Source organism: Globicephala melas, chromosome X (genome assembly GCF_963455315.2).
Source record: "Globicephala melas chromosome X, mGloMel1.2, whole genome shotgun sequence".
NCBI lineage: Eukaryota > Metazoa > Chordata > Mammalia > Artiodactyla > Delphinidae > Globicephala > Globicephala melas.
In genome coordinates, this window is record NC_083335.1 from 90768469 (window position 1) to 90779563 (window position 11095).

Below are 11095 nucleotides of genomic sequence, written 5' to 3' on the forward strand. Positions count from 1 at the left end.
ATCCCCTCACTGCCCTTCCACACCAGGGGACTGTAGAGAAGGCTGCCTTGTCGGTGAGCAGAGCAAAAGGAAAGCAAAGTTCCCCTGAAAAAATTGTGGCCACTGGTCCACCTTGAATGGATTTGCACCCAGGTACACATAGCCCGGGACAGCCAGGGAAACTCCAGCTATGTGCTTGATGTGAGGTTTCCCCTTTACTAACAGTTCCAAATATCTGTTAGTTATAAACAAATGAAACTCTCTGAAGGAGAACACTTTTATCCTAGGCCTCATCCTAGAGCTCCTCCTGACCCCCCACGTAAACTTTCTTGAGGGCAGTTACCAGCAAGTCAGAATAAGCAGGCGCACATGGAAACCAGTGAGACCTGACAGAAATGAAAGACGCCAGGAACAAACTCAAACCTACTTCATATATTGGAATTAGGAGACAAAGGTTTTTAAACAACTGTGCTTATTAGCAAGCTTTTAAAAATCAGTAAAAGCTTAAAAAAAAATCTTCAGAGAAGAGGGGGAAAAAATTTAATGGCATAGCAGATTTGAAAAAGAACCAAAATGAATTTCCAAGGACAAAAAATGCACTAACAAAAACTCAGTGGCCACATGCCTATTAGAATGGCTAAAATTTTTAAAAGTTTTCATCAGCAGGTAAATGGATAAACAAATGATGGCATATGCATACAATAGGATGCTCTTAAGCAATAAAAAGAAATGAACTATTGATAACACACAACAATATGGGTGAAACTCAAAATCATTAGGCTGGGTTTCCAGGCAAAAAAGAGAACATACATACTGTATAATTCCATTATATAAAATTCCAGAAAATGCAAAACTAATCTACAGTGACAGTGGTTTCCTGGGGATCTGGAGGAGGGAGGGGGGGATTACAGAGGGGCATAAGAAAATTCCTGGGGTGATGAAAATGTTTGTTATCTTGATTGTAGTGATGGTTTCATGGGATGTATTAATGTTTCAAAACTGATGAAATGTTACACTTTATGTTATGTTCAGTTTATTGCAGAAAAACTGAACTCAATAAAGTTGCAGTGACTGTAGAGGGAGACAGGGATTCTAACTAGGATGAAGAGGAAGAGGCCCACTGGGCAGTATGTTCCTTGAGACCACAGTAGGACTCTGGAGGTATAGGAAGGCATTCCCAACTGAGGGGGAAAAGCAGAGTCCCTTGTTGGAAAAGTGAATTGGTCTCTAGAATGTCGATGGACGTGTAACACTAATGAGAAAGATTTGAAACAATACTATCAGCCAGACCCAGAAGCTTTGTTCAGATGTGTTGCTACCAAGTCATATTTTTCACATCCTGTAGATGAGAAATCAATTTTTTTGGACCCAAATACCTTACCTTATTTATCCTTGCTAAATCTCATCTTGCTTGACAAGGCCCATCAGTCTAATCCTCTGATACGATTTAAGTCCCTGAATCTGTCATCCCTTCCCTTGCCTACTAGATCCTCATCCAAGTCAGCAATAAAATGTTAAACATGTGTTTGAAATTTCCTTCCAGGTTGACCTAAATTCTAACACAGTTTCCTTGCACATACTGAGCTAAAAGAAATAACATTCATTTCCTGAGTGCCTAGTAAAAATCAGTATCATTCCTCTGTCATTACACCACATGTGGCCACACCACAAATTTTTACTGGGAACTTCTTTTTCTTAAAGTTTTTAAGCTGAAAAACATTTATTATAAGATACTCTGTACACTATAACGTAAGCTTCATGAGGTCAGGATTTCATCTCTTTTAACCTGTCAAAAATTCCTCAGTTCTGTTTATGTTTCCAAAGATCCTGTGCCTCACAGAAGCTGTATTTATGACTGACAGCACATATTGGCTTGAACTGGAAGAATTCCCAAAGCAAAGGTTTCATCAGCCTCCTCTCTATGCCACTTAGGTAATATATGGAGATTGACTTTGTTGCTGTTACTGAGAGTTCACAGTATTTCCCAATAAATGTCTTTCTCCTAACCAAAAATAAAGAAATAAATATAAATAAAGCCCTCAAAGATCAAGAGAGAGAAAGAGACATGGAGGAAAGACTCTTTAAGAAAGTAGAAGAGAACACGTCCCAACTCATTTCATGATGCCAGCATTACCCTAATACCAAAGGTCCATAAAGGCAAAAGAAAACTACAGACCCATATCCCTCATGAGCACAGATGTAAAAATCCTCAGCAAAATATTAGCAAATTGAATCTAACAATATATAAAAAGGATATACATCTTGACCCAGTGGAGTTTGTACTGGGAATGAACAGCTGGTTCAACATTGGAAAACCAATCAACCTGATTCACCATATTAACAGACTAAAGAAGAGAAATCCACATGGTCATAGCCATAGGTGCGGATTTTAAAATTCAACATCCATTCATGATTAAAACTCTCACAAACTGTGAATTGAAGGGAACTTCCTTAAACCTGATTGAGAGTATCTACAATAAACCTACAGCAAACATTATTGGAAGGGAAAAAAAATATAACAGGTGATATGATTCTGTGTAGAAATTCAAAGGAATCTATAGATAAACAATTAGAATTAATGAGAGTTTAGCAAGATGGCTGATGTAAAATCAGTGTACAAAAATCAATATTTCTATTTACAGTAAAAAACGGAAAATAATTTTTAAATACCCTACATAACACCACCTGCAACACCATAATACTATAAAGTACTCTTGCAAAAAAAATAGAACTTAAGTTTGATTAGGCCTCTAGATCTAATTAGCTATTTGCAGGAAATGCAAAAGACAAAGAGACTTACTGAAGACACCACAGGGGTGAGATCAGAAACTATAGGACAAACAACCAGTTTCTGCAACAAATAATTTGCAAGAAGAAAAGGGAGAGAGGGAAGGAGGGGGAACCTATAGGTTTAAAGGGAATTTAAGAATATTTAAGGAAGAAATGATACAAACTTGGATTTTTTTCAAAGTAATCTTAGGGTGGGTAGGTTGTAAATAAAACAAAATAAGCCATGAGTTAATAAATGTTGAAGCTGGGTTGTAGATATTTGGGGTTCATTACACTATTCTCTACTCTTGTATATGTTTGAATTTTTCAGTATTACAAATTTTTTAAATACCATTTATAAGTTTTTTAATCAACAACCTAGGAACAAACCTAATAAAGTTGTTCAAGACATTTAGAGGATAAATTATAAAACTTACTGAGACATTAAAGAAGACCTAAATAAATGGAAAGACATACTGTATTCAGGGACTAGAAGACTCAATATTGTAAATATTGTAAAGATGTCTATTCCTCCCAGATTGATTCATAGATTCAATTCAATCCCAACCGTTTTGAAATTGACAAGCTAATTTTAAAGTTTTCAAGGAAATGCACAGAATCAGGAATAGTCAAGATGCTCTTCTAGAAGCATAAGGAGGGAGGCCTTGCCCCACTGATGCCAAGATTTATTATAAAGCTGTAGGAATTAAGACAATAAGGTATGGGCTTAGAGATGCTCAAATAGACCAATTGAAGAGAACCCCTGAACACTCTCATACATAAATAGTCACTAGTGAGGAATGAATAGACTTTTCCATAAGTTGTGCTGGGGCAATTGGTTATCTATTAGGGAAAAAATGAGAGAAATTGGACCCCTGACTTCACACCACATACAAAAATCAGTTCCAGTGTATTAAAAACCAAAACATGAAAGACAAAACTATAAACCCTTGAGAAGATAATATTGGAGAATATCTTTAGGGACAAGGAAGGATTTCCTAAAAAAGATATCAAAAATATTTCCCATAAAAGAAAACATTGCTAGATTTGACTAAATTAAAACTAATAAGTTACATTCATCAAATACCATGAAAAGATTAAAAAGGCAAGCCACAGAGTGGAAGAAGATACCTCCAACACATATAACTAACAAAAGTGTAATATTCACACCATATAAAGAATTCCTACAAATCAATGAGAAGAAGACAACTGGATAGGAAAGTGGTCAAAAGATTTGAACAGGCACTTTACAAAAGAGGAAATCCAATAGCCAATAGCATATAAAAGGTGCTCAATCTCATTAATAATCAGTGAAATGCAAACTCAAAACACAGTGTTATTTCATTACTCGTCCACCATGATGGCTAAAATTATAGACTGATAATAACAAGTGTTCACATGGAAGTGGAACAACAAGAACTCTATACTGCTGGTGGGAATGCAAATCAGTACAATCTCATTGTAAAACAACTCGTCATTTTCAATAGCATTGTATGGCATTCTGATAGTCATTTTGGATTCTCCTTATATGTGGCTCACTCGGGCACCCCACATTGGCCCACAAGCAAAGTCATTAAGTAAGCAAAACCTTCTGTGGTAGTATCTTGAAAGGCAAGTACTTGCTTAGCCTAAACCTAAGAGAGCAACTTTTTTTATTATTATTATTTTAAATTTTTGGCTGCGTTGGGTCTTTGTTGCTGCGCACGGGCTTTCTCTAGTTGTGGCGAGTGGGGGCTACCCTTCGTTGTGGTGCGCGGGCTTCTCATTGCAGTGGGTTCTAGGCGTGTGGGCTTCAGTAGTTGTGGCACATGGGCTCAGTAGTTGTGGCTCACGGGCTCTAGAATGCAGGCTCAGTAGTTGTGGCACAGGGGCTTAGTTGCTCTGCAGCATGTGGGATCTTACTGGACCAGGGCTCGAACCCATGTCCCCTGCATTGGCAGGCAGATTCTTAACCACTGTGCCACCAGGGAAGTCCTAAGAGAGCAACTTTTTAACAACATTTATGTATATGTTACTAATGCTGAATACTGTAATTATGTAGAACAAAATTATGATTTTTCTGAATGTAATTCTAACTTTGGATTTAATCATAGCTTTTTTTTCCTACCTAGAATCTTCAAGTAGTAGTAGTACCATTTATTAGGCATCTACTGTGCCTGCCACTGTGCTAGGGACATTATTTACATTTTTTGTTATAATTCTTTACAACAGCCATCCAAGAGGCTCCAAGAGATTAAGGAACTTGCCAATAGAATGCACCGCCTAAGAGCATGGGCTCTGGTGCCAGACTGTCCTCACCCTCCCACTTTATTAGCTGTGTGATTGGGACAAATTAATTAACCTCTCAGTCCTTTGATCCCCTCATCTGTAAAACGGTGACATGATTTCACGTGTTGTTAGAAAGATTAAATGAGTTAATATATGTAAACTTCCTAGAAAAGCACCTAACACTAAATTGATAAAAGCTAGTAAGTGATAGAGCCAGGATTCAAATCAGACCTGTCTCAACTCAAAATCCCACACTCATTCCACTGTATTTCATGACTATATGTTTAGACTTTTCATCTGTGTTATCAGTTAGTATATATTCAAGTGATACAATGTTATTTTCATATAAGCCTGCATTTTTAAAACCTTTCTAGGAAATTGTCAAGGAGCAGCCTTTATCTGAATGATTTGAAAAGTTTGTGAGGAGTTTGTTCACGCAGGTTCATGTAAACTCTTCAAATGACTGGTTTTCCTCTTTTATCAGCATAAAACTATACATTAGTTTTTTTCTTTTCTTTGTGTGCTAGGCGAGTCGCTTGCATTGCCATGGAGAAGACCAAACAGGAGCAGCAAGCCAGCTGTACTTGGTTTGGCAAGAAAAAGAAGCAGTACAAAGATAAATATTTGGCAAAGCACAATGCAGGTAGGGAAAAGTACGACTTACTGAGACCGGTTAAACATCTCAAAGACTGAAGTAGATGTAACATCTCAATTCCGTCTTCAGAGTTCTCTATCAAAAAAAATTTCACCATATGAGATCATCAGCTTGCAAAAACTTTAAGAATCCCTTGCCTTCAATTATTATGTTGGTTATTTGCCAAATATTTTACAGAGCTATACTTTATAGGAAGAAAATGCTATTTGGAAACAGTACTCTCTGGAACTCAAAGAACCCAGTACATTAAGTCCTCCCCTGAGAAATGAGAGACTGAGAGTTTGCTGAATTGCCAGGATTCTTGCCTCCTTGCTGAGATTGGCCTTGAGCAAATACCCTCACTCCTGGCTCCTCTCTGGCCCTTGGACATGGCCCTGTGCCACATTTCTAAGGGCAAAGGTGCGCTCTTAACAGAGAGCTGTGCTGCAAATGGTTCAGTGACTGATCTGAAAGAGTGCAAATGACATTAGATAGATACTAACTTAATTTGGTCAGTTCCTGTCACTAGTCTTCTTCCTTCATGGTATTTCTTAGCCCCTAAAAGACCAAGAACATTATCTTGGCCTACCTTTCATGGTATGTTTGTCTATATGGAAGCTTGCATTCAACTTAAGTCAAAATATTCACTCATTTGCTAAGAACTGAAATGAATACCAAAAAAAGCATGCTCTGTCATTGCAGTAGAATTCCCAGAAGACTCACAGGATGTAACTTAACGAAAAGGCATGATGATGTAGGGTGGGATTTACTTATTTTCAATAACTTCTTAATATGACTCCTTTTATAAGGAACTTTTCTGAGGAAGTGCAAGCCCCAACATTGGCATTAGATTAGTTCCCAAGGTTTCAGAAATAACTCCAAACTTCAAACATATGGCAAAGAAAATCAAGTGAATGCAATCATGCACACCCAGTTTGACAGTATAATATTTCTGACAGATATGAAATGCATTTCCCTCTGTAGAACGTTATATTTTATTAGTATTCACTAGGAAAAATTATTTTGAAACTCTGAATGATTCATTTCTTGATCAGAGAGTAAAAGTAAACATTTTGAAGTATTGTATAATGTGGAATGAATGTGAGTGACCACATGGCTTAATTTTAAATGGTTCAGTTAAATGCGGAAATCTTTCCCATCATGATAGCTACAGTGTGCCACATTTTTATTTCCAATAAAAGGTATCATTTCTGGTTATATACCACTATAGAGCACTAGTCTGATAATGGCTATTTTTGTTTTATAAAGAGAAGAAATATTCAAAGTAGATTAGTTAAATATAATTAGTTAAAACTAATTGTAAATGCTCCAGTAGTACTATTTGAAGAAATTCACTGTAGTAGCAGCAGAATGTTGTTTAACATAAAATGTCAGTGGTTATTGCCAGGTCTCCATAATCACCTTTATTTCCATCAGCTTCTAACAGGCTCAGAAGGTCTGTTGACATTACATATATATGTATAACCTTGTAATTTTTACAGTGATTTTAAATGATATATAGATGGCATTAAAATTAATTTAAACGTAGAAAAGCAAAGAAATGGCCGATAAGGCTGTCAATTCATCCTTAGCTTTTTATATTCTACTGATGGAAGGCATGTAGACATGAGTATTCAATTTGCCAACACTCTTTAATTTAGCTCTGAGGAAAAATAAGAAGCCAGTTAATTGAAAAACTAGACTCTCTAAATTCTGACAAAGAGTCTGTTGAATCATTCACTTGAGAATTTTGCCAGAGAATCAGCATCCTATCTGGTGGCCAGTGTTTTCCAGAGTTAACTTTTTCCATTCTTTGACCACTGGAGCACCACTGATCTTCCATTGTTCCTGTTCTCTCTGATTCATCACAAGTGGTGCTTGGTAGTCCTGCAAACGCACCTGTAAGCTTAACAGCCAGCCCAAGCTAGGACCAGAAGCTAGCACACCTGTGTATCCATGCACCTTTGGCAAATCACTTGGCTCCTGTGGGCCTCAAAACGAGGGAACTGGGTTAGTCAATAAAGGATATCTTTTCTAATTCTAAAGTTCAGTGGATCTCAGGTTATTTCATCACTGGGCCTGATAAATGGATATCATTTAATGAAGCCAAGTACTCATTTGCTGTCCCTTATCTTAAGCTTTAGCTCTGGTAAACATTGCCCATTATGTTTGAAGGCTATATCACCCTTGCTAGAGAAGGCAGGAACCTCATAGAAATGGAATAGAATTGCTTTTTCTCTGTCGTCTTTAAACACAACACCTCCTATCCAAAACCATGGATCTATCTAAGTTCTTGTAAACTTAAAACTAAGAGGAGACCCACCACTTCTTTGTTATCCACAACATCTTCCTAAGCAGTGGTCTTCCGGGCCTCAGAGCCTTCCTCATGCTCACAGTTCCTTCTACATGTCAGTATTTGTCACTGCCTGAGAGCCTCCTTTGATAGAAAATCTGAGCTTTTTATAAGGTCCTTGCAGGACCACTCAAGTTTCTGTACAGAACTTGTGTTTAGGCTCATTTGTGACTGTCTAGTCAGAATGTCATTGTTAGGATTCCCACCCGCACAAAATCATCACTCATGAGCTCTCCTACTAGTTTTTCTGGTCTGGAGAAGATGGCTGGCTTTTTCCCTGGACTTTCTAGAATATGCTGCCTGGCATGTCCTTTCTGCCACCATCTCTTCAGCATTCTTCCCCATCACCAGCCAACTCTTACATATTGTTAATTATAAAGACCAGAAGAACCATTTACTTACTGATTACCTTGCCTTTAGGAGAGATGAAATTGTCAGGAAGGAAAGTCAAGTATTTTATCAGCTGTTCTGCTTTTAGCTATGATGAAAGTTTATCCTAATATGTGGCATTGCCTACATAAAGAATTGCTCTAAAAGAAAGAAACACATACTGTTGACCTCCATTGGGAAGGCAAATGCTTTGAGAACTTTGAAATACCATATTCTTTAATACCAAGAACTAGCCAAATGGGTTCATAGGCCACAAATCCAACTATGTTTCTGAAAGGTGTCTTCTGACTTATTCAAAAGTCGATTGTAAAATACAGTGGGGGAATCATCCCGTAGTCCTCAGTAAATTAAAATAAGGGCCATTGGGATTAACATATACACACTACTATATATAAAATAGATAACCAACAAGGACCTACTGTGGAGCACAGGGAACTACACTCAATATTTTGTAATAACCTATAAGGGAAAAGAATCTGAAAAAGAATCTGAATCACTTTGCTGTACACCTACCTGAAACTAACACAACATTGTAAATCAACTGTACTTCAGTTTTTTAAAAATGCAACTGATTTTTATACATTGAAAAAATAAGTAATTTTTAAAAAATAAAATAAGGGCATATGTTTTGTTTCCTGCTTCAAATCTTTGAGAATTCAGCAGCTATTGTTGACAAGATCCAAACCTTATCATTAAATTCTGAAGTTGTTTACATTTGTAGTAAAAATAAAGGATGAGAACTTTATCAATATCTAGAACTGATGGAAATGATAAAATACTAGAATTAATTATTTCCATTTATGTCACCAGGAAATTCTACATGTCTAGTTAAAGCAGAATTCTGTTCAAATTGTTGCCTACCTCTCACATTATATAGTGGCAGTCTATTAGCTGAATGTGACCCATAAATAAATTTTATTTTTCCCATATACACACGGTGTTTAAAATAATCTTAATTAGTTATCACATTTGAAAATCAAATACTTAACATAAAATCTGGGTTTCTGCCTTTCCTTGAAAGAACAGAGGATGTGGTAACATTAGGCCCACTTTACTCGGCCCAGTGTTACCGTGTACAATGGCTTATCTAAGTGGAGGTTTGTACAGTATTTGAAGATACTAGTATACTTCAAAGCTACTTTGAAGATAGCTTTTCCAACTGAGATATGGAATCAATGTTAAAGGCTTATTTATGGAAAAGATTCTACTGGAGAACAGGTATCTAAATACTCAAAAGTGTCATGAACATTGAGTAGCTTACCAGGAAGTCAGGACAATATGCCAGACAGTATTTCTGAAGCCTTGGGAATAGATTTGATTATGGTGTGTGTAGCGTTTACAGCAAATGCATTTTCTGCAACGCATGGAAGACTTTTAGCCACATAAATTTGATGCAAAAAGTATTGTCATGCTTCTAGAAGAACTATACTCTTTGAGGCACTGAGATTCCTCAGCCCTAGGACTTCCAAAATCAATTTAAGATCAAGTTATTAATGTAAACCTTTTTTAAAACTCTTCATTGATTCATTTTCTTTTAATGTTCGAGCCCTGAGCAGTGGTATTTAAATATCCTGAGAAACTCCATTTACATACACACATACAAACATAGAGGATTTCTACAATACCATTCATAGGTGTGTTTAAATTATGTTTAATACCACAAATTAGTACTGTTGACTTTAAAAAGCTATTATTTTTGTTTTCTTTAATACAGAGAACTCTAAAGACGACAAAAAGTGGCCCATAATCTCACTGCCCTGTTGACATTTTTTTAATAGTAAAAGTAATAGGCACATGTGATTAGAAAAGATACAGAATGAAAAGCAAAAGGCTTCCACACCTACACTCCCTGAAGGTTTCTTGTAACGATTCCCAGACAAAATTTGTATGCATATGCTAGTATATAAAACCCACTGGCTTTTATATAAGGATATTGTTGAATTTTTATTAAAATGAGTTTGTTTCTTAATGTGATTTATTTGCCTCATGTTTAGAATATTGCATGGTAAAGTTTCTTTTGTGCATATTATACTTTTATTTTACTAATATATTAAAAGCCATATTTCAATGACCCCTGTACATTTTTCATGCTGTCTTACTCCCAATGGCCTCTGTGCATGTAAGTAACCTGTTGAGTGACTGTGCCTCTTTGTTTTTGACGGTTTCCTTTCATTAAGTCCCTTTTTTTAAATCAGCAAACAACTTAAAACCTTTAAAAGTTCAGTCTCTAAGTGTTCTCCTTATATTCTTTGTATGTCATATTTTAAAATATCCTTTTTTATTGTTTCTCCACCCTATGACTACGTGATGATTTCATTTAGACCGGAGTACCCTCTTCATGCTACTCATATATGGTTAAGATACTGATGTGTAACATATCTGTTCATTTGTCATGTTGATTGTTGATATCTAACTCATTCTTATGTGTTTGAAAAAAATGACTTAATTCAGTAGGATTGGAGTCAGGGCTCTGTAGAGGGAAAGAGATGTGTATACCATTCAGAAAACTTGTGTCATCATCTTGCTCTTTTGTGAGATGCTTGATTATTTCTATATAATAAAATATATCAGCTTGTTGATGGACCTCTTTCATAAGCATACTTTTCTTGACGAAAATATCACTCAGAGGGCAATAGGTATAAAAAGCAATGCCGTAAGCTCTCCTGCTTTTATTTTTGCAACTCTTCGTCGCTCCATTACCA

General features: G+C 36.4%; 1 protein-coding gene across 13 annotated transcripts in view; it reads left to right on the top strand.

Annotated features, from left to right (window-relative positions):
• Nucleotides 1–11095, top strand: part of CASK (calcium/calmodulin dependent serine protein kinase) — a 391035-nt gene that overhangs the window by 356097 nt on the left and 23843 nt on the right. For all 13 annotated transcript variants that reach the window (XM_030834960.2, XM_060292132.2, XM_060292133.1 and 10 more), the window contains one exon: nt 5544–5659. In XM_030834960.2, the coding sequence (XP_030690820.1) occupies nt 5544–5659 (116 nt within the window). The remainder of the gene's footprint in view (nt 1–5543; nt 5660–11095) is intronic.